Source organism: Pseudophryne corroboree, chromosome 3 (assembly GCF_028390025.1).
Source record: "Pseudophryne corroboree isolate aPseCor3 chromosome 3, aPseCor3.hap2, whole genome shotgun sequence".
Taxonomy (NCBI): Eukaryota; Metazoa; Chordata; class Amphibia; order Anura; family Myobatrachidae; genus Pseudophryne; species Pseudophryne corroboree.
In genome coordinates this window covers 577,111,001-577,136,340 of record NC_086446.1, presented here as the reverse complement: position 1 = coordinate 577,136,340, position 25,340 = coordinate 577,111,001, and the positions used below count along the sequence as shown (strand labels likewise).

The 25,340-nt window shown below is 44.5% G+C and overlaps 1 protein-coding gene across 1 annotated transcript in view; it reads left to right on the top strand.

The window, feature by feature from the left end:
- Window positions 1-2,167: 2,167 nt before the first annotated feature.
- Window positions 2,168-25,340, top strand: part of CAMK2G (calcium/calmodulin dependent protein kinase II gamma) — a 711,799-nt gene continuing 688,626 nt past the window's right edge. Inside the window, exon 1 of the mRNA XM_063961352.1 lies at window positions 2,168-2,270. Coding sequence (XP_063817422.1) covers window positions 2,263-2,270 — 8 coding nt within the window. The 5' untranslated portion in view covers window positions 2,168-2,262. The remainder of the gene's footprint in view (window positions 2,271-25,340) is intronic.

Below are 25,340 nucleotides of genomic sequence, written 5' to 3'. Positions count from 1 at the left end.
TGTTCCCATAAAGGTTTCTTTCTCCCTCTCTTCAATTCAAGGCACTATCACATCCTCATCTATAGCATACAGGTCATTAGAACCAAGCTTACCTGAACGATAAGCCCTATGTGCATACAAAGGTATCTTTAATGGATCCTCCTTCTTTGGAATCCTCTATCGATCATGTATATGTATATACAGCTCCGCAACAACTTCTTTTTTAAAAAAAACTCCATCAGTCCATTTATATAAAAAACAATGGTTTTCTCTTTAATTACCACAGTCCACATAAAAGAGATTTAAAATTCCATACAGAAAATTTATATAGAAGTACCCAATTTATGGACAGGCAGGACCGCTTCCACTTACACCCCTAAGCTGGAATGGGGGGTAGGGTACAACCCACTACTGGAAAAGATGTTAAAACCAATCAAGTAGGTGTCCAAGTAAGTGGTTGGTTCAGGCCTGGGGTCTTCTCATCAAATCACCAACGCGTTTCGGATGTCAATCCTTCCTCTTAAAGATACGACGGCCTTCATCCTCAAAATGCTCAATATTTCCAAGGTGGAATCACATTGGTGGATGGCTACCATCGATGTAGTGAGTCTCTACACGAGCATTCCACACAGCAGGGGGCTGGCCGCAATGAGGAGACTCCTCACTAATAACCCATTCTACCAAGGTCCGGATTTGGATTTTTTCATGAGTCTTCTAGAATTAACACTGACAAGAAATTATTTTCAATATGACGGCAAGTACTTCATACAAAGACTGGGCTGTGCTATGGGGTCTTGCGTGGCCCCAAGCTACGCGAATGCTTTTATGTTCTCTTTAGAACAAGATTTATTTTTTGCTGACCCTAACATCGGGCAATTTATTCACAGCTATCATCGGTATATAGATGATATATTTGTACTCTGGACGGGAAACAAAGAACAATTTTTGTCCATGATGCAAGGTATCAATTTGGCTGACGTTAACATCAAGTTTACTCACAACATCAGTAATCATGCCATTAATTTTTTGGACGTCCTCATCTCTATCAAAGATGGTCAATTTCATACCACTGTTCATCACAAAAATACGGACCGTAACACCTTACTGAGAGCAGAAAGCCACCATCCACATTCGTTAAAACATGGTCTGCCTTTTTCACAATTCATGAGGGCTCTCAGAATATGTAGTGACAATCAGGACCTTAAGACACAACTGAATCTGATGATGAACAAATTCATTGCCAGAGGATACAATCCTCTTTCTCTAAAAAAATCTATGTTGAAAGTGATGTCAACCCCAAGAGCCAAAGCCCTGGAAACCAAAACTTCATCCAATCAACAGGAATCCATTATTTGGGTGACTGACTTTTCCACGGCAAGTGGAACAATCAATACAGCTACCAAGAGGCTGTGGCCTCTAGTCAATACTGAACAGGAGCTCCCTGCCCTCTTCCAGAAACGTCTCATTATTGGACAACGCAGGGGTAAGAATATTAAAAATTATGTGGTGCACAACGATGTTTCCAAATTAAAAATCACCCCATCGGGAAACTTTCTTGCCAGAAAACCCGGCAACTTTCGTTGTTTAGGCTGCACCACATGCAATTACCTGGACACTGGGGACACTTTCTCACATCCGAGATCCGGGAAGATTTTCCAGATCAGATACACCCTAACATGCTCATCTAAATTCGTCATTTACTACATCAAATGCCCTTGTGGGCTTTTATACATTGGCAAAACTGTCAGACAATTTAAAGAGCGCATGGCCATGCACCGTATGTCAATTAGACAAGCGCTGGAAGGGACCGACCAGGAACAACCGGTGGCTCGGCATTTTAAGAACTTTAGGCATAACCTGGCAAGTTTGAAATACAAGATGATTGACCATGTACCCCTTAACAGCCGGGGGGGAGATAGGGGACGCTTGCTACTTCAAAAAGAGGCTATGTGGATTGATAAACTGCAAACTCTCCATCCGTTGGGGCTTAATGAACATTGCTCATTTAACTGTTTTATTTAACTACTAACAAGTGTATATTAGTTCACCAGTAGTTAACTTTCTTCCTTAATGATATAGTTATTGTGTTTATTATGATTATGCCCCTCAGATTGGCCTGCAGCTAAAGGATTTGTCCTGTTATGTTTTTGTTTCACATATTTCCATGGTGATGGGTACACTGCAGCCGCACGCTTCCGTGGGCGGGGACCGGCGCGTCATCGCAAGTCGCGTGAGAGTGACGTCACGGCGCCGCATCACGGAGCGGGACGGGAACGAGCACACATGTCTGGGTGAGTGTCTATTTAAGTTTATTCATTGTATATTTGTTCATCCTTGAAAAAATGTCATAAATGGACATGAAACGTCGGAATGGTACCCTGGTTGTCTGACTCTTTGTCTTCGCCGGGGATCTAATTGGTGTTTATAAGTCTGTGAGTGCAGCTTCAATCTCCTGGTACATATATATATATATATATATATATATATATATATAGAGTCAGATTTAAAATGACGGCAGTGCTGTTCCACTGTCAGACTCTGCATGGATGACTGCCGGTACACCAGCTGTAATCAGCTGGCGTCCGGCACCAAATCCACTGGCAGGCAACGGGTGACACGACTGCTGGTAGATCTTCCAGCAGGTGGCACAGCAGGGTTCAGTGCTTGAAGTGCAGGTATGTCATACCATTGTATACCGGCACACTTTGAGCAGAGGGTGGAAATATATAAAATTAACTGGGAAAGGGTTAAATTGAGTAAAATGATAGAAAAGGACTGTAAAGGCAAACCTCCCAACTACTGTATTCCAATTTTGGCGGGACAGTTCTGCCAAATTTTTCTGGGACTGCCCCACCCACTGATTGCAGTGTCCCGCTGTGGGGGGCAGTAAGGAGACCCTCTCTCACTAGCTGCTCTGCAAAGCTGAGCAGTGAATTGACGCTGTGTATTCATTGGGAGAGGGACAAGGTGCATTCCAGCGGCTAACAGAGCGCTTGGCATGCCCCCCACTGTCGCGAAAAAGGGGCGTGACTCGTGATTATGGCACTTCAGTGAGGCCACACCCCTTAATCACGAGGTCACGCTCCCTAGGCATGCGCCTGTGTCCCTTCCACGGCAATCGCAGCTGACATCAGATGCACGCCCCGAAAATGGCTGTGACACACCTGCATTTTCCCAACCACTCCCCACAAACGCCATGTAACCTCCCACAAATGATCAATTCCTGGCAATCACTGTGCAATCGTACTTTGCTGGGCCTGCGATTGCATTTCAACTTTTGCGCAAGCACGATGCGGTCGCAGCGTAGTCATCCGATAATCGGACAATTTGCGATTTTGCAACTGAAGCTGAATAAGGCCCTAAAAACAGCAATAATGCTAAATGCAATAGCCTTCGCTTCATAAATATACTACTCAGGGTATGATATCTCAGGTATGTGATTAAACAGTGCCACAGCTAACCAATAATCGAAAACATAGAATTTGATGAAAGATAAGAACCACGTGGCCCATCTAGCCGGCCCTAAACATGTGTACCTGCACAGTGCACACACTTACACACTAGGGTTAATTTTTATTTATTTTTTGTCGGGAGCCAATTAACCTACCAATATATTTTTATATTTACCCACACAAGTATGGGGAGAATGCGCAATCTTCACAAACATATGGCCATGACTTCAGTGCCAATCAAACCCTAGAGTGTAGGGGTGCTGAGAGGAAATGGGCTGATTACTTGTCTGGGAAGGCCTGGACCAGCCAAAGTGGAGGAGGTATGTTCCTCCTTGATGCGCTTTGCAATGGCGTGCATGGCATTCATAATAAAATGCTTACTGATTTGGCGTGATCAGACTCCATGTTTGGCCACGCTCCATTCTAGCACTCAGGCCTGCAGTATGGCTCAGTGGTTCTGTTCCCGGTCTGTGGCGAATTGTAGCACTAGCTCAATAACCCTAGTAGATATAAGGATGTGGATCATTGGATCGACAATGTTATGATCGAGAGTCATTAGGTCAACACCAACACATGCATTATGTCGACAGGTGAAAAAGTTGACGTTGCTTAAGGTCGACAGGTACAAAAGGTTGACAGGGTCAAAATGTTGGCATGGCAATGGTCAACACACAAATGGTCGACACATTTTATAAGGGAGGGTTGGGCCAAATCTTGTATATTTCAATGTTATGTGACCACAATCAGAACAAACGTGTGCCTTCAAGCAGGTTACTATTCCCAATAGATGTCCACATGGCTAGTAAATAAAGCAGATGTTGATAAAATGTGTTAAATAGTCAACACGTTTTGTTTTTTTATGTCGACCAATGTCACGTCAACCTTTTCAATCTGTCAATCTTTTCTTTCTGTTGACCTTTCATCTGTCAACCTTTTGTACCTGTTGGCTTAATGCATGTCGACAATATAGTGTTGACCTATTGACTGTCGACCAATACATTGTCGATCTGTAGTCCGGATACCAAGATATAAATGTGCAGCATAGTGCTTCTATTTTCTGCTCTGTGACCAGATCAGTGAGGATATGGAAATGATCTGGGTGACAGTAGAAATGGCGGACGTTACCGCCAGTCGGGATCCCGTCGGCCAGCATACAGACACCAGGATCCCGAACACTCACAATGCCGCCAGCTGGAATCCTGGCTAACAGTTGCTATTCCCACTCGTGGATATCCACGACACCCATAGAGTGGGAATAGAAACTGTGGCGAGCGCAGCGAGCCTGCAAGGGGCTTTCTAGCGCTCGCCCCGCTGCCGGCATACTGGCGGCCGGGATCCCAGCATCGGTATGCTGACCGCTGGGATCCCGGCCGCTGGCAACGTATACCCAACCCGAAATGGCTATAGGATGGGTTATGGCTTGGCCCCCCATGTTTCTGTCAGGGATTAAGAACAGCTTTATGAAAAAACTGGCTGGAGTACCCGGCGTTGCCCGGGATTTTAAGAATGTCTGTTTACCAAAATAAATTGAAATATTAAACACAGAGTATAGGGACCAAGGGACCCTGCTCTTCATACATTTCAATTTTTTTTAGTTGCCTCAGCCGTGTTTTAATACGCTCGTATGTAAAATTTCACAATCTTCGCTTGTAAACTGTGGATTTGTATAGAAAGACAGAAGGACAGAAGGACAAATTTTCGCTGTTATATATTAGATAAGTACCTAGACAGATCCTCCTCCCCCAAACACTCCACAGTTTCTTATATAGCACAGCACATTATATATCTCCTGACATACTCTGTGCTGCTGTCCCACCATTAGGAGTGCTAGGGGTGTCTGACACAGAGTTTGTTTCTACAGTGTAAAGGGGGGTACTCACTAAGCGATATTCTAAGCAATCTGACTAGATTGCTTAGAATTTGAGCATTATCGCTTCGAGTGTAGCCCCTACAGCAATAGCGATGCGCAGCCCCGCGCATCGCTATCGCTGGTTGGCCAATCTAGCGCGCCCAAATCCCCCCCCCCCCGTACGCTCAGCACACATCGCGCTGTGCTGAGCGGCGGGAGAGATGTGTGCTGAGCGGTTCGCTCAGCACACATCTCTACCACATCGGCCCGTCTATATGGGCCTTAAGTCATATGTGTACTAGAGATGAGCAGGTTCGGTTCGAACTTCACCCATTTTACACGGTTCCGAGGCAGCCTCGGATCTTCCCGCCTTGCTCGGTTAACCAGAACGCGCCCGAACGTCATCATCCCGCTGTCGGATTCTCGCGAGATTCGTATTCTATATAAGGAGCCGCGCGTCGCCGCCATTTTCACTCGTGCATTGGAGATTGAATGGAGAGGATGTGGCAGCATTCTCTCCCCTGAAAAGCTCCGTAATCTGTGCTCAGTGTGCTGAAAATATCTGTGCTCAGTGTGCTGCAAATAATCTGTGCTCAGTGTGCTGAAAATATCTACGTTCTCTGTCTGAAAACGCTCCATATCTGTGCTCAGTGTGCTGCAAAACTCTGTGCTCAGTGTGCTGCATTGTGGGGACTGGGGACCACCAGTATAATAATATATACTATTCAATAGCTTCTATACTGCTTGTCAGGACACGTGTCACAGTTACACTGCTCTGTACTGATATATATATACAGTAAATGTAATATATATACTACTCTATAGCTTCTATACTGCTTGTCAGGACACATGTGTCACAGTTACACCGCTCTGTACTGATATATATATATATATATATATATATACACAGTAATATATATACTATTCTATAGCTTCTGTACTGCTTGTCAGGACACATGTTTCACAGTTACACCGCTCTGTACTGATATATATATACAGTAATATATATACTATTCTATAGCTACATGTGTCACAGTTACACCGCTCTGTACTGATATATATATACAGTAATATATATACTATTCTATAGCTACATGTGTCACAGTTACACCGCTCTGTACTGATATATATATATATATATATATATATATATACAGTAATATATATACTATTCTATAGCTTCTATACTGCTTGTCAGGACACATGGGTCACAGTTACACCGCTCTGTACTGATATATATATATATACAGTAAATGTAATATATATACTATTCTATAGCTTCTATACTGCTTGTCAGGACACGTGTCAAAGTTACACCGCTCTGTACTGATATATATATATATACAGTAATATATATACTATTCTATAGCTTCTATACTGCTTGTCAGGACACATGGGTCACAGTTACACCGCTCTGTACTGATATATACAATAATATATATATATACTTTTCTATAGCTTCTAGTATTACAGTGCAGCATTTTGGTGACCAACAGTATACATATATAGTACAGTACAGTAGGCCATTGCTATTGATATATTAGTGGCATATAATTCCACACATTAAAAAATGGAGGACAAAAATGTGGAGGGTAAAATACGGAAAGATCAAGATCCACTTCCACCTCCTGCTGAAGCTGCTGCCACTAGTCATGGCTGAGACGATGAAATGCCATCAACGTCGTCTGCCAAGGCCGATGCCCAATGTCTTAGTACAGAGCATGTAAAATGCAAAAAACAAAAGTTCAGTAAAATGACCCAAAAATCTAAATTAAAAGCGTCTGATGAGAAGCGTAAACTTGCCAATATGCCATTTACGACACGGAGTGGCAAGGAACGGCTGAGGCCCTGGCCTATGTTCATGGCTAGTGGTTCAGCTTCACATGAGGATGGAAGCACTCATCCTCCCGCTAGAAAAATGAAAAGACTTAAGCTGGCAAAAGCACCGCAAAGAACTGTACATTCTTCTAAATCACAAATCCACAAGGAGAGTCCAATTGTGTCGGTTGCGATGCCTGACCTTCCCAACACTGGACGGGAAGAGGTGGCGCCTTCCACCATTTGCACGCCCCCTGCTGGAAGGAGCACCCGCAGTCCAGTTCCTGATAGTCAAATTGAAGATGTCACTGTTGAAGTACACCAGGATGAGGATATGGGTGTTGCTGGTGCTGAGGAGGAAATTGACAAGGAGGATTCTGATGGTGAGGTGGTTTGTTTAAGTCAGGCACCCGGGGAGACACCTGTTGTCCGTGGGACGGATATGGCCATTGACATGCCTTTCAAATTACAAAAAAAAATCACCTCTTCGGTGTGGAATTATTTTAACAGAAATGCGGATAACAGGTGTCAAGCCGTGTGTTGCTTTTGTCAAGCTGTAATAAGTAGGGGTAAGGACGTTAACCACCTAGGAACATCCTCCCTTATACGTCACCTGGAGCGCATTCATCAGAAGTCATTGACAAGTTCAAAAACTTTGGGTGACAGCGGAAGCAGTCCACTGACCACTAAATCCCTTCCTCTTGTACCCAAGCTCCTGCAAACCACACCACCAACTCCCTCAGTGTCAATTTCCACCTTACACAGGAAAGCCAATAGTCCTGCAGGCCATGTCACTGGCAAGTCTGACGAGTCCTCTCCTGACTGGGATTCCTCCGATGCATCCTTGAGTGTAACGCCTACTGCTGCTGGCGCTGCTGTTGTTGCTGCTGGGAGTCGATCGTCATCCCAGAGGGGAAGTCGGAAGACCACTTGTACTACTTCCAGTAAGCAATTGACTGTCCAACAGTCCTTTGCGAGGAAGATGAAATATCACAGCAGTCATCCTGCTGCAAAGCGGATAACTCAGGTCTTGGCAGCTGCGGTGGTGTTAAACGTGTTTCCGGTATCCACCGTTAATTCACAGGGAATTAGAGAATTGATTGAGGTACTGTGTCCCCGGTACCAAATACCATCTAGGTTCCATTTCTCTAGGCAGGCGATACCGAGAATGTACACAGACGTCAGAAAAAGAGTCACCAGTTTCCTAAAAAATGCAGTTGTACCCAATGTCCACTTAACCACGGACATGTGGACAAGTGGAGAAGGGCAGACTCAGGACTATATGACTGTGACAGCCCACTGGGTAGATGTTTTGCCTCCAGCAGCAAGAACAGCAGCGGCGGCACCAGTAGCAGCATCTCGCAAACGCCAACTCGTTCCTATGTAGGCTACGCTTTGTATCACCGCTTTCCATAAGAGGCACACAGCTGACAACCTCTTACGGAAACTGAGGAACATCATCGCAGAATGGCTTACCCCAATTGGACTCTCCTGGGATTTGTGACATCGGACAATGCCACCAATATTGTGCGTGCATTACATCTGGGAAAATTCCAGCACGTCCCATGTTTTGCACATACATTGAATTTGGTGGTGCAGAATTTTTTTAAAAATGACAGGGGCGTGCAAGAGATGCTGTCGGTGGCCCGAAGAATTGCGGGCCACTTTCGACATTCAGCCACCGCGTGCCGAAGACTGGGGCACCAGCAAACACTCCTGAACCTGCCCCGCCATCATCTGAAGCAAGAGGTGGTAATGAGGTGGAATACAATCCTATATATGCTTCAGAGGATGGAGGAGCAGCAAAAGGCCATTCAAGCCTATACATCTGCCTACGATATAGGCAAAGGAGGGGGAATGCACCTGACTCAAGCGCAGTGGAGAATGATTTCAACATTGTGCAAGGTTCTGCAACCCTTTGAACTTGCCACACGTGAAGTCAGTTCAGACACTGCCAGCCTGAGACAGGTCATTCCCCTCGTCAGGCTTTTGCAGAAGAAGCTGGAGAGATTGAAGGGGGAGCTAAAACGGAGCGATTCCGCTAGGCATGTGGGACTTGTGGATGGAGCCCTTAATTTGCTTAACCAGGATTCACGGGTGGTCAATCTGTTGAAATCAAAGCACTACATTTTGGCCACCGTGCTCGATCCTAGGTTTAAAGCCTATGTTGTATATCTCTTTCCGGCAGACACAAGTCTGCAGAGGTGCAAAGACCTGCTGGTGGAACGTGACCCGTCAACAGCTCCTCCTTCACATTCTCCCGCAACTGGGGCTGCGAGGAAAAGGCTAAGGATTCCGAGCCCACCCGCTGGCGGTGATGCAGGGCAGTCTGGAGCGAGGGCTGACATCTGGTCCGGACTGAAGGACCTGCCAACGATTACTGACATGTCGTCTACTGTCACTGCATATGATTCTGTCACCATTGAAAGAATGGTGGAGGATTATATGAGTGACCGCATCCAAGTAGGCACGTCAGACAGTCCGTACGTATACTGGCAGGAAAAAGAGGCAATTTGGAGGCCCTTGCACAAACTGGCTTTATTTTACCTAAGTCGCCCCCCCTCCAGTGTGTACTCCGAAAGAGTGTTTAGTGCAGCCGCTCACCTTGTCAGCAATCGGCGTACAAGGTTACTTCCAGAAAATGTGGAGAAGATGATGTTCAGCAAAATGAATTATAATCAATTCCTCCGTGGAGACATTCACCAGCAATTGCCTCCAGAAAGTACACAGGGACCTGAGATGGTGGATTCCAGTGGGGACGAATTAATAATCTGTGAGGAGGGGGATGTACACAGTGAAAGGGGTGAGGAATCGGACGATGAAGAGGAGGTGGACATCTTGCCTCTGTAGAGCCAGTTTGTGCAAGTAGAGATTGATTGCTTCTTTTTTGGTGGGGGCCCAAACCAACCAGTCATTTCAGTCACAGTCATGTAGCAGACCCCGTCACTGAAATGATGGGTTTGTTAAAGTGTGCATGTCCTGTTTATACAACATAAGGGTGGGTAATTAATTAGTGGAAATTATGGTTATTGAGGTTAATAATACTATGGGATCAAAATGACCCCCAAATTCTATGATTTAAGCTGTTTTTTGAGGGTTTTTTGGGAAGAAACACCCAAATCCAAAACACACCCGAATCCGACAAAAAATTTTCAGGGGGGTTTTGCCAAAACGCGTCCGAATCCAAAACACGGCCGCGGAACAGAATCCAAAACCAAAACACAAAACCCGAAAAATGTCCGGTGCACATCTCTGTGTACCAAGTTTGTTGTAAATTGCTGCAGGCATTCCAGAGTTATGCTGTCTGCTGAAATACTCAGTGCTGCTGCTCCACCCCTAAGGGTGCTAGGGGTGTCTCCTCCCACAGTGTTTGTTGCCAGAGTGGAAGGCATATGTGTACCAATTTTTTTGTATATTGCTCCAGCAATTCCGGAGTTATGTTGTCTACTGATTTACTCTGTGCTGCTGTCTCCTCCCCTAGGGGTGCTAGGGATTTCAAATTGTTTTAGTTGCCTCCGCCATGTTTTAATATGCTTGTATGTAAAATTTCACGATCTTCGCTTGTAAACTGTGGATTTGTATAGAAAGACAGAAGGACAAATTTTCATTTTTATATATTAGATAAGTACCTAGATAGATCCTCCTCCCCCAAACACTCCACAGTTTCTTATATATAGCGCAGCACATTGTGTATCTCCTAATATACTCTGTGCTGCTGGGGGACCGTGCTACTTCCACTATATAACTCTGTGTGTGGGTTCGGGCTACCTCCATTCCCCTCCTCACATCATGCCTCTGTCACATGCAGCCCTGTCATCACTGACATATCATGTATGTCCTGATATAGTCTGTGATGCTGGCCCACCCCTAGGGGTGCTAGTGGTGTGTTACCCTCACAGTGTTTGTTCCCAGAGTGTAAGTAATATGTGCAGCAAGGTTGATATAAATTGCTCCAGGCATTCCAGAGTTATGCTGTCTGCTGAAAAACTCTGTGCTGCTGCCTCATCCCTAGGGGTGCTAGGGGTGTCTTACCCCCACAGTGTTTGTTCCTAGCTTGTAAGTCATATGTGTACCAAGTTTGTTGTAAATTGGTCCAGTCATGCGGGAGTTATGCTGTCTCCTGAAATACTCTGTGCCGCTGTCCCACCCCTAGGGGTGCTAGGGATTTCAAATTGTTTTAGTTGCCATGTTTTAATACACTTGTATGTAAAATTTCACGATCTTCCCTTGTAAACTGTGGATTTGTATAGAAGGACAGAATGACAAATTTTCATTTTTATATATTAGATAAGAATACAGCAATTGTAAAAATCACATAACTATATGGTGCTTTACCTTTTGGCAATCATTATGTAATTTAGAGGTCTATTTACTAAGCCTTAGATGGAGATAAAGTGCATGGAGATAAAGTACCAGCCAATCAGCTCCTAACTGTCATTTTTCAAACACAGTCTGTGACATGGCAGTTAGGAGCTGATTGGCTGGTACTTTATATCCGTGCACTTTATCTCCATCCAAGGCTTAGGGAGAGATGTAGTAAGCAGTGATAAAAGTGGAGAAGTTGCCCACGACAACCATTCAGCATTGACGTAACATTTATAATTTGCATACTATAAAAGTATACAGAGCAGCTGATTGGTTGTCATGGGCAACTTCTCCACTGGCTCACTTATCCACTTTTATCACTGCTTGGTACTATACATGTCCCCCTTAGTTTCTAAACAGTAGAAGAATAAGTTAGTATGATATTCCTGCAGCAGTATAATAGCAGACTTATATCATTACTCTGTGCTGCTGTGGGACCTCTCTCCTTTCACAATCTAGTTCTGAGTCTGTGACCTCTAGCTTACTTTCTTTCCCCTCCTCACATCATATCACCCTGACATATGCAACCTTGCCTCACTCATATAATAACAAGGCTGGATAGATCACAGCGTCTCACAAGACCAGCACCCTTATCTGCTGAATTACTTTGGGCCTAATTTGGGCCTAATTCAAAGCGGGTATTGGGGGTAATTCCAAGTTGATCGCAGCAGGAAATTTTTTAGTAGTTCGGCAAAACCATGTGCACTGCAGGTGTGGCAGATATAACATTTGCAGAGAGAGTTAGATTTGGGTGGGTTATTTTATTTCTGTGCAGGGTAAATACTGGCTGCTTTATTTTTACACTGCAAATTAGATTGCAGATTGAACACACCCCACCCAAATCTAACTCTCTCTGCACATGTTATATCTGCCTCCCCTGCAGTGCACATGGTTTTGCCCAACTGCTAAAAAAATTCCTGCTGCGATCAACTTGGAATTACCCTCATTGTACGTAAAACGGTCAATGTTTTCTTACTGCGCATGTGTCTGAGCCGCAGTGCGCATGCGCAGCGATTGAATTGTGATGGTGCTCGAATCAAGGAATTACTGTAATTGCAAAGTGAGAGACAGGTAGCTAGCGTTTGGGGGTGACAATGGGGAGAGGTCAGGTAAACGCAGGCATGCCATGGCCGTCTAGATGCTGTTTTCTGGGCATGAATACTAGAGATGAGCGGGTTCGGTTTCTCTGAATCCGAACCCGCCGAACTTCAGCTTTTTTTACACGGGGCCGAGCAGGCTCGGATCCTCCCGCCTTGCTCGGTTAACCTGAGCGCGCCCGAACGTCATCATCCCGCTGTCGGATTCTCGCGAGGCTCGGATTCTATCGCGAGACTCGGATTCTATATAAGGAGCCGCACGTCGCCGCCATTTTTCACACGTGCATTGAGATTGATAGGGAGAGGACGTGGCTGGCGTCCTCTCCGTTTAGAGTGACTAATAGTACTAGAGAGAGAGAGACACAAATTTTGGAGAGCATAATATAGGAGGAGTACTACTTGCTGCTGATAGTGTGACCAGTGGCAGTGACCAGTGCCACCAGTTTAATGAATCCGTTCTCTGCCTGAAAAAAAACGATACACAGTGTGACACAGTCACACATACCATATCTGTGCTCAGCCCAGTGTGCTGCATCATATACTGTATATCATTATCTGACTGCTGAGTGCTCACTGCTCACACAGCTTAATTGTGGGGGAGACTGGGGAGCAGTTATAGCAGGAGTACATATTTTAAGTACAGTGCACACTTTTGCTGCCAGAGTGCCACTGCCAGTGTGACTGACCAGTGACCACTGACCACCAGTATTGTGATTGTTTGCTGACCACCAGTATATTGTGATTGTCTGCCTGAAAAAGTTAAACACTCGTCGTGTGGTGTTTTTATAAACGCATTCTGCAGACAGTGTCCAGCAGGTCCGTCATTACATAATATATACCTGTCCGGCTGCAGTACTAGTGTGATATATATATATATATATATATTTTAATTTTATCTCATTATCATCCAGTCTATATTAGCAGCAGACACAGTACGGTAGTCCACGGCTGTAGCTACCTCTGTGTCGGCAGTCGCTCGTCCATCCATAATTGTATACCACCTACCCGTGGTTTATTTTTTTTTCTCTATCTTCTTGATACTAGTAGCTTACTTTAGGAGTCTGCAGTGCTGACAGACAGTGTCCAGCAGGTCCGTCATTACATAATATATACCTGTCCGGCTGCAGTACTAGTGTGATATATATATATATATTTTAATTTTATCTCATTATCATCCAGTCTATATTAGCAGCAGACACAGTACGGTAGTCCACGGCTGTAGCTACCTCTGTGTCGGCAGTCGCTCGTCCATCCATAATTGTATACCACCTACCCGTGGTTTATTTTTTTTTCTATCTTCTTGATACTAGTAGCTTACTTTAGGAGTCTGCAGTGCTGACAGACAGTGTCCAGCAGGTCCGTCATTACATAATATATACCTGTCCGGCTGCAGTACTAGTGTGATATATATATATATATTTTAATTTTATCTCATTATCATCCAGTCTATATTAGCAGCAGACACAGTACGGTAGTCCACGGCTGTAGCTACCTCTGTGTCGGCAGTCGCTCGTCCATCCATAATTGTATACCACCTACCCGTGGTTTATTTTTATTTTTTTCTATCTTCTTGATACTAGTAGCTTACTTTAGGAGTCTGCAGTGCTGACAGACAGTGTCCAGCAGGTCCGTCATTACATAATATATACCTGTCCGGCTGCAGTACTAGTGTGATATATATATATATATTTTAATTTTATCTCATTATCATCCAGTCTATATTAGCAGCAGACACAGTATGGTAGTCCACGGCTGTAGCTACCTCTGTGTCGGCAGTCGCTCGTCCATCCATAATTGTATACCACCTACCCGTGGTTTATTTTTTTTTTCTATCTTCTTGATACTAGTAGCTTACTTTAGGAGTCTGCAGTGCTCAGTCTGACAGACAGTGTCCAGCAGGTCCGTCATTACATAATATATACCTGTCCGGCTGCAGTACTAGTGTGATATATATATATATTTTAATTTTATCTCATTATCATCCAGTCTATATTAGCAGCAGACACAGTACGGTAGTCCACGGCTGTAGCTACCTCTGTGTCGGCAGTCGCTCGTCCATCCATAATTGTATACCACCTACCCGTGGTTTATTTTTATTTTTTCTATCTTCTTGATACTAGTAGCTTACTTTAGGAGTCTGCAGTGCTGACAGACAGTGTCCAGCAGGTCCGTCATTACATAATATATACCTGTCCGGCTGCAGTACTAGTGTGATATATATATATATATATATATATATATATATATATATATATTTAATTTTATCTCATTATCATCCAGTCTATATTAGCAGCAGACACAGTACGGTAGTCCACGGCTGTTGCTACCTCTGTGTCGGCAGTCGCTCGTCCATCCATAAGTATACTAGTATCCATCCATCTCCATTGTTTACCTGAGGTGCCTTTTAGTTGTGCCTATTAAAATATGGAGAACAAAAATGTTGAGGTTCCAAAATTAGGGAAAGATCAAGATCCACTTCCACCTCGTGCTGAAGCTGCTGCCACTAGTCATGGCCGAGACGATGAAATGCCAGCAACGTCGTCTGCCAAGGCCGATGCCCAATGTCATAGTACAGAGCATGTAAAATCCAAAACACCAAATATCAGTAAAAAAAGGACTCAAAAATCTAAAATAAAATTGTCGGAGGAGAAGCGTAAACTTGCCAATATGCCATTTACCACACGGAGTGGCAAGGAACGGCTGAGGCCCTGGCCTATGTTCATGGCTAGTGGTTCAGCTTCACATGAGGATGGAAGCACTCAGCCTCTCGCTAGAAAAATGAAAAGACTCAAGCTGGCAAAAGCACAGCAAAGAACTGTGCGTTCTTCGAAATCACAAATCCACAAGGAGAGTCCAATTGTGTCGTTTGCGATGCCTGACCTTCCCAACACTGGACGTGAAGAGCATGCGCCTTCCACCACTTGCACGCCCCCTGCAAGTGCTGGAAGGAGCACCCGCAGTCCAGTTCCTGATAGTCAGATTGAAGATGTCAGTGTTGAAGTACACCAGGATGAGGAGGATATGGGTATTGCTAGCGCTGGGGAGGAAATTGACCAGGAGGATTCTGATGGTGAGGTGGTTTGTTTAAGTCAGGCACCCGGGGAGACACCTGTTGTCCGTGGGAGGAATATGGCCATTGACATGCCTGGTAAAAATACCAAAAAAATCAGCTCTTCGGTGTGGAAGTATTTCAACAGAAATGCGGACAACATTTGTCAAGCCGTGTGTTGCCTTTGTCAAGCTGTAATAAGTAGGGGTAAGGACGTTAATCACCTCGGAACATCCTCCCTTATACGTCACCTGCAGCGCATTCATAATAAGTCAGTGACAAGTTCAAAAACTTTGGGCGACAGTCCACTGACCAGTAAATCCCTTCCTCTTGTAACCAAGCTCACGCAAACCACCCCACCAACTCCCTCAGTGTCAATTTCCTCCTTCCCCAGGAATGCCAATAGTCCTGCAGGCCATGTCACTGGCAATTCTGACGAGTCCTCTCCTGCCTGGGATTCCTCCGATGCATCCTTGCGTGTAACGCCTACTGCTGCTGGCGCTGCTGTTGTTGCTGCTGGGAGTCGATGGTCATCCCAGAGGGGAAGTCGTAAGCCCACTTTTACTACTTCCACCAAGCAATTGACTGTCCAACAGTCCTTTGCGAGGAAGATGAAATATCACAGCAGTCATCCTGTTGCAAAGCGGATAACTGAGGCCTTGACAACTATGTTGGTGTTAGACATGCGTCCGGTATCCGCCGTTAGTTCACAGGGAACTAGACAATTTCTTGAGGTAGTGTGCCCCCGTTACCAAATACCATCTAGGTTCCACTTCTCTAGGCAGGCGATACCGAGAATGTACACGGACGTCAGAAAAAGACTCACCAGTGTCCTAAAAAATGCAGTTGTACCCAATGTCCACTTAACCACGGACATGTGGACAAGTGGAGCAGGGCAGGGTCAGGACTATATGACTGTGACAGCCCACTGGGTAGATGTATGGACTCCCGCCGCAAGAACAGCAGCGGCGGCACCAGTAGCAGCATCTCGCAAACGCCAACTCTTTCCTAGGCAGGCTACGCTTTGTATCACCGGTTTCCAGAATACGCACACAGCTGAAAACCTCTTACGGCAACTGAGGAAGATCATCGCGGAATGGCTTACCCCAATTGGACTCTCCTGTGGATTTGTGGCATCGGACAACGCCAGCAATATTGTGTGTGCATTAAATATGGGCAAATTCCAGCACGTCCCATGTTTTGCACATACCTTGAATTTGGTGGTGCAGAGTTTTTTAAAAAACGACAGGGGCGTGCAAGAGATGCTGTCGGTGGCCAGAAGAATTGCGGGACACTTTCGGCGTACAGGCACCACGTACAGAAGACTGGAGCAACACCAAAAACGCCTGAACCTGCCCTGCCATCATCTGAAGCAAGAAGTGGTAACGAGGTGGAATTCAACCCTATATATGCTTCAGAGGTTGGAGGAGCAGCAAAAGGCCATTCAAGCCTATACAATTCAGCACGATATAGGAGGTGGAATGCACCTGTCTCAAGCGCAGTGGAGAATGATTTCAACGTTGTGCAAGGTTCTGCTGCCCTTTGAACTTGCCACACGTGAAGTCAGTTCAGACACTGCCAGCCTGAGTCAGGTCATTCCCCTCATCAGGCTTTTGCAGAAGAAGCTGGAGACATTGAAGGAGGAGCTAACACGGAGCGATTCCGCTAGGCATGTGGGACTTGTGGATGGAGCCCTTAATTCGCTTAACAAGGATTCACGGGTGGTCAATCTGTTGAAATCAGATCACTACATTTTGGCCACCGTGCTCGATCCTAGATTTAAAACCTACCTTGGATCTCTCTTTCCGGCAGACACAAGTCTGCTGGGGTTCAAAGACCTGCTGGTGAGAAAATTGTCAAGTCAAGCGGAACGCGACCTGTCAACATCTCCTCCTTCACATTCTCCCGCAACTGGGGGTGCGAGGAAAAGGCTCAGAATTCCGAGCCCACCCGCTGGCGGTGATGCATGGCAGTCTGGAGCGACTGCTGATGCTGACATCTGGTCCGGACTGAAGGACCTGACAACGATTACGGACATGTCGTCTACTGTCACTGCATATGATTCTCTCCCCATTGAAAGAATGGTGGAGGATTATATGAGTGACCGCATCCAAGTAGGCACGTCAGACAGTCCGTACTTATACTGGCAGGAAAAAGAGGCAATTTGGAGGCCCTTGCACAAACTGGCTTTATTCTACCTAAGTTGCCCTCCCACAAGTGTGTACTCCGAAAGAGTGTTTAGTGCCGCCGCTCACCTTGTCAGCAATCGGCGTACGAGGTTACTTCCAGAAAATGTGGAGAAGATGATGTTCATTAAAATGAATTATAATCAATTCCTCCGTGGAGACATTGACCAGCAGCAATTGCCTCCACAAAGTACACAGGGAGCTGAGATGGTGGATTCCAGTGGGGACGAATTGATAATCTGTGAGGAGGGGGATGTACACGGTGATATATCGGAGGATGATGATGAGGTGGACATCTTGCCTCTGTAGAGCCAGTTTGTGCAAGGAGAGATTAATTGCTTCTTTTTTGGTGGGGGTCCAAACCAACCAGTCATTTCAGTCACAGTCGTGTGGCAGACCCTGTCACTGAAATGATGGGTTGGTTAAAGTGTGCATGTCCTGTTTATACAACATAAGGGTGGGTGGGAGGGCCCAAGGACAATTCCATCTTGCACCTCTTTTTTCTTTAATTTTTCTTTGCGTCATGTGCTGTTTGGGGAGTGTTTTTTGGAAGGGCCATCCTGCGTGACTCTGCAGTGCCACTCCTAGATGGGCCAGGTGTTTGTGTCGGCCACTAGGGTCGCTTAGCTTAGTCATCCAGCGACCTCGGTGCAAATTTTAGGACTAAAAATAATATTGTGAGGTGTGAGGTATTCAGAATAGACTGAAAATGAGTGGAAATTATGGTTTTTGAGGTTAATAATACTTTGGGATCAAAATGACCCCCAAATTCTATGATTTAAGCTGTTTTTTAGTGTTTTTTGAAAAAAACACCCGAATCCAAAACACACCCGAATCCGACAAAAAAAAAATCGGTGAGGTTTTGCCAAAACGTGGTCGAACCCAAAACACGGCCGCGGAACCGAACCCAAAACCAAAACACAAAACACGAAAAATTTCAAGTGCACATCTCTAATGAATACATCAGTAGCAAGTAAGATCGCAACTGCTAGAGAGCCCTCTGCGTCCAAGCAGCTCAGCCTGCACATCTTCAGAGGGGGAAGCATTTGATATCTTGGCTGTCGGGATCCCGACCGCCGGGATACCGACAACTATTCTCCCTCTTGGGGTGTCCACGACACCCCTGGAGGGAGAATAAATATCGTCGCGCTCATTGCGCGCCACCGTGCCCGCAGCATGGCGAACATAGCGAACCCGCAAGGGGCTCTTTTGCACTCGCCCCACTGCCGGCATTCAGGCGGTCGGGATCCCGGCACCGGTATGCTGGGCGCCGGAATCCCGACAGCTGGGATATCGTAGTAGACCCTTTCAGAGGCATTCAGAATTTGCATGATGACCCAATGTGCTACGATGGTACCGAATTACCGATGTTTCTGCAGTTGTATGGCATCGGACAGAAATTATGCGATAGCAGTAGGCGTCCCTATGGTCAGGTTAGCTTCTGCCCATATTAGCATACAGTTGCATTTGTAAATGGCATTAGATAGTGTCGAAAAATATCATGATGCATATCCCTTGTACTAACCCCTCATGGACATCATGGACATGCACGCTGCTCGTGCACCCGGTCCCCCGTGCGTACACATACCCGCAAGTTGCGTAGGAGACGCTCCAGCGTCTCGTGCGCATGAGATGTGTATTTACGGCGGAGTTTGTGAGCGTGTAGCGTGCGACTCGATCGTAGCATATTTAACCCAAATAGTGCATTTTGTAGTTAATATTCCCCTAGACCATGTCAGCGAGTATGATTAGTTTAAACAGTTCCTGGACAGAGAGATTCCTCTTTGCATGATAGGAAGGGTCAGATAAAGGTTGAACGGTGGTGTCTAGTATCCAGCCGTAGGGTATTTTAAGGGTAACATTCCGGTGTTAGTTAGGAGAAGATTGCATGTTCCTGCGTATAGTTATGTACAGAAGTAGATTATGAACATTAACTGTATTTGCTGTAAATTACACATGCGGCGGGAATCCTGAGGATACCTCCCACCAGAGCAGTTGGGGAAAGACACAGCCCACCTGTTCAAATCCACCTATGACCTTTGCTGTAATGTAGAGACATATCCCTGTGTCCAATGAACAAAGGGATTACAGTGACCATTGTATTGTTTTGGATGAAGTGAATAACAAGAGCTTGCAGCAGGCTTGGTCACACAAGACTCTGAAGGCTTTCTACCTGAACAGCTGAGGACTGGATTCCAGGTCGCGCATGCGAAAGATTCCCCACGTATGTATATTCTCTGTAGCCATTATTCTCCATTCTTCTGTTTAGATTTACTTGTTAGTTTGTAGTGTATGACTTGTATTGTTTTACATTTTATTAGAATCAATCCACGGCAGTGTTAGAGCTGCTGTGGTTGTAACCAAAACAAACAGTGTTGTGTTTCCTCTTTCCTGCCTGGGCTTTTAAAGTAGTTTAACCTGTTTAAAGTGTATAAGCATTGTTAAGGTGTATGCACTGCGGATACTTTGTATCACCAGCGCTAATTAAGGTTTTTAAGCGTTACATCATTACAGTGTTTGACTACTAAGGTTTAGAATATAAGTATATTCTTACTGTATTTTATTAACAAGGTTTAAACGTTATCAACTGTGTGTGCGCCCGCTGTGTGTATTCCGTACACTCAGCGCAGCGTGTGTACGCCAAGTGCGTACCACATGCGGGACTCTGTATGCAAATAGCGTACAAAGTGCGTAGCACGTGCACGTGGTCTAGCGGCCATAGCGGCTCCACGGTAATAGTATATAGCTTTATGTTTTAAGGTAATAATTGACATTATCAATAGCAACAGCAGTCACCAGAATAACCGCATTTGAATGAGGCCCATTGTGCTTCAATGAACATTCTCATGATTACATTGACTGCAGTAAAACTCTGCCCCCACTACTTGAAAAAATGTTAACACCTGGATGTGTAATTGATGGGTAAAGGAAGTAGAACTATGTTTAATAACTATGTATTATTAAACAAAAAATGCAAAATGGAGGAATTTTTTTTCTGAGCTACACTTAAAAAATTATTAACATTGTTTCTAAAAGAAGTTTTTGACGCCACAGTCTTTTCACACATCACACTAATCATATTCTGCTGATCTGGATATAAGTTATTCAGTTGCTCCACACTACAAAACTGGGAACATCTGAAGGTAGAAGTGATGAAGACTGATAACAACAAGATTATGAACATTTCATATACTGTTGCATTCTATACCACAATTAGGCTTTGACATACTTTGACTTATTACCTTAGTCCCATTGTTCTGTCCTTCCTGCTATTGGGCACGTGTACCATTGTAGCACTGTTTAGATCAGTCATTCCTGATACTAGTGTCTAGTGTAAAATGCAGACTCCCCTAATGGTGGCTATTGTAGAAAGCATGACAATCCCTCATCCCAAATTTCTCTCCCTTTCTTCCTCATTATGCGTCTGTTCAATTAACCTCCTCCGTATCCCACAACAGTGGCCTCTCACTAGATCTGATCTTTGTTCACCTCTGTAAAGTCTCCAACAACTGTTCTCCCTACCTTCTCTCTCTCCACTACCACCTTCTCTCCTTCAATTTCTTCTTTACTCTCCATACTCTACTAAGACTACCCATACCAGATGAAATGTAAATTCCCTTGACCAGATTACCCATTATTCCCTCTACTGTCCTGACAAGGATGTATCTAGATACGACTCTTATGGACTTTTCCACTTCAATTTAATTTTCTCATCCTACAGCTCTGCAGTTTCACTTACTATTAAAACAATCAAACCTCTTCTTTCTTCATCTGCCCTCCTACCCACACCAATACACTTCCCTCCTCTCTCTTCTTCATCTCTCACTGCAGTCGACTTTTGCTCCCACTTTATCCCCAAATTTTAATCTGTAAACCTCAACATCTCCTCCTTTTAGACTATTGTCCCACATCAAGCTCCTCCTTCCAAGACTTCCAACCCTGTCTTCTTTCTCCCTTGTCTCACGTGTCAAAGTCCATGATATTCTCTCCACTTGCCTTCTTGATTCTATTCCTTCTCACCTCCTCTGGTCCTTTTCTTCTGGTTCCTACATTGCCCACCTGCTTAACATATTCCTCTGGAGCCTTCACTTTAACCATTTCCCCACATGTTCTAGAAGGGGACTTCAACTGTGGGACAAGCTTTACTGCTGTCAAATGAAATTTCAAAATTATTATTATTATTATTATTATTATTATTATTTGTAGGAATTAGACATTTTCTCTCCTAATATTTAATACGTCTACAGATTTTTCACTTTTTTATAAAAAAAAGCATTAAAAAATGGACTTGCTCTTATGTTGTCGTACATAGGAAGAGCGAACCTTATTAAAATGGTGACATTTCCGAGATGGTTGTATGTATTACAGGCTTTACCCCTCCTTATGACTCAGAAAGATATATGTTTACTTAATGCCCAGTTTAGAAAATGTATTTGGGGTGTGACACATCCGCGAATTGGGCTGATAAAATTACAACAACCCAACAGCAACGGGGGCATTAACTTCCCTAACGTATTGAATTATAACCATGCTGCGATAGATATCTACGAGACTGGCTGCATGGAAAGGATCTTTACGCAAACACATATATAGAAGGACAATTCCTGGCGGACTGTAGTTTGACAGGATTTTTACACATGCATGACTGCAAAATTGGAGAAGCTATACGTAATAATCCCTTATTGTGGACCACAAGGCGATTGTGGAACATATTCAGACATAAGCAACCCTTAAACTCATACAAAACTTTATTTTTGTCATTTCTAAAGAATCCAGAATTCCAAGAAGGGTTAGCAGCATATCCATATGATCGTTGAATACTGAGGGTTTGTCAACTGTGTGGGCATTTCTAGATAAAGATACCAGGGCACCTCTCTCATATGCTCAAGCATCAGAGAAGTTCCCGACTTTCCGCACATACCCATTTGCCTATATGCAGGCTAAACATTATGTAGCGACAGTATTTAGAGGGTTCTCAGATAGTGACTGGGATAATACTTTAGATATACTGTTACATGCAAAACCACTGGAAAAATGGGCAATATCACAACACTACACATTTTTGAGGCAAGACATCAAACATGAAGAGGTTCGGTCAGGTATGAATTCCTGGGGTTCAGATTATACCTTCATTAACTTGTGACAGATTACTGAAAACGCTTCAGTGGTCGCGAAAATTAATCCCTGCGATCCAATATCAGGAGATGTTTTTAAATATTTATCACAAGGCTTATTTCTCGCCTCGTAAGCAACATCTAGCAGGATTGATACCTTCTGCTTCTTGCCCCAGATGTCACTCTGATATGGCAGATAGGTATCACTATTTCTGGAAATGCCCTTTACTGAGAATTTTCTGGCTAAAAGTGAGACAATTCTCTCTGGAAAATCTGGTGAACTATGTACCTCTTACAGATAAATGGGCAATATTTGGTATGCTGCCGGAGGGGCAACGGATAGAGAGAGGGTGTAAACGTTTATTACCAATTATTAGTGCAGCTGCACGTACAGCTATATTGCAGATATGGATTAAGGCATCTCCCCCTACCTTGAAACTATTTAAGGAGAAATTACACCATGTATTCAATATAGAGTGGATAGATACTATTTTAGAAAAAGACAAATGCTCGGCAGGGTTCTTTGGAACCTGGAAAAGCTACATTGATATTTTACCGATTGATTTGCGTAAAAGAATACACAAATCCTTGAAACACACACAGTGGTATGCTATCCGAGAAATTTCAGGAGACCCTCCGGTAAATATATTACTCTAGCTTATCTTGCATAGACTTTCGCAGTACTGGTTCCTATGGATGGATTGATGTGTGGAGACGTGAGGGAAATGATATTCAGGACACGAGGTCTTATGGGAAAGATAATGATTTTTATTTCAGCTTATAAATACAATGGATGTGATAATTTACTATAAGCAATAGTATATAATATCCAATATATGTTCTGGAATGTAATTAATTGATTGAAGATATACTGTTGTGCAACAATGATTGTAAATGTTGACATCATTGACAACTATGGGGGTTATTCCGAGTTGGTCGCTCGTTGCCGATTTTCGCTATGCTGCAATTTGTTGCTAAATGCGCATGCGCAAGGCACGCAGGGCACATGCGCTTAGTTATTTAACTAAAAACTTAGTAGATTTGCTGTGGATTCTGCGGCGCTTTTGAGTCGCACTGCTGATTGGTGAGTGATTGACAGGAAAGGGGCGTTTCTGGGTGGTAACTGAGCGTTTTCCAGGAGTGTGCTAAAAAACGCAGGCGTGTCAGGGAATAACGCGGGAGTGCCTGGAGAAACGAGGGAGTGGCTGGCCGAACACAGGGCGTGTTTGTGATGTCAAACCAGGAACTAAATGGACTGAGCTGATCGCAATCTAGGAGTAGGTCTGGAGCTACTCAGAAACTGCAAAGAATTATTTAGTAGCAATTCTGCTAATCTTTCGTTCGCTATTCTGCTAAGCTAAGATACACTCCCAGGCCAGTATTTACTAAAAATCAGAGTTTGGCCGATTTGTGTTTTTTTTTTCTAAGTCCCAATCCGGGAATACACTAAGCAAAAAACTCGGCAGTGTCTGGTCTATTCGTAATGGTTTGATTGGCAAAGTTCTGAAATACGAATGAATAGACCATCGGTCAAACGCGGCTGTTATTTCATACAATACGGGCATTCACTATTCATTCGTATTTGGGTGTTAGTCTCTGAGTGCTCAAGTGCGGGTCTATTTTTTTTCGATTCGTTAAAAAAAGCACCAAAAAAATAGACCTGCTTTTTCCAGTCGAGTTTGGATAACCATGCACGGATCAGTGATATCTGTGCATGGTTATCTATGGGAAAGGGTCTGTTTAGTGTAAAAACAGAAAAAAAATTGCGTGGGGTCCCCCCTCCTAAGCACAACCAGCCTCGGGCTCTTTGAGCCGGTCCTGGTTGAAAAAATATGGGGGGAAAAATGACAGGGGTTCCCCCATACTTAATCAACCAGCACCGGGCTCTGCGCCTGGTCCTGGTTCCAAAAATACGGGGGACAAAAAGCGTAGGGGTCCCCCGTATTTTTGAAACCAGCACCGGGCTCCACTAGCCAGGTACATAATGCCACAGCCGGGGGACACTTTTATAGTGGTCCCTGCGGCACTGGCATTATATACCCAACTAGTCACCCCTGGCCGGGGTACCCTGGAGGAGTGGGAACCCCTTAAATCGAGGGTTCCCCCCTCCAGCCACCCAAGGGCCAGGGGTGAAGCCCGAGGCTGCCCCCCCATCCAAGGGCGGCGGATGGGGGACTGATTGCCATGTGTAAAAAATGTGAATATTGTTTTTAGTAGCAGTACTACAAGTCCCAGCAAGCCACCCCCGCAAGCTGGTACTTGGAGAACCACAAGTACCAGCATGCGGTGGAAAACCGGGCCCGCTGGTACCTGTAGTACTACTACTTAAAATATACCCCCAAAAAAACAGGACACACACACCGTGAAAGTATAAGTTTATTACATACATGCACACCTCCATACATACATACTTACCTATGTTCCCACGAGG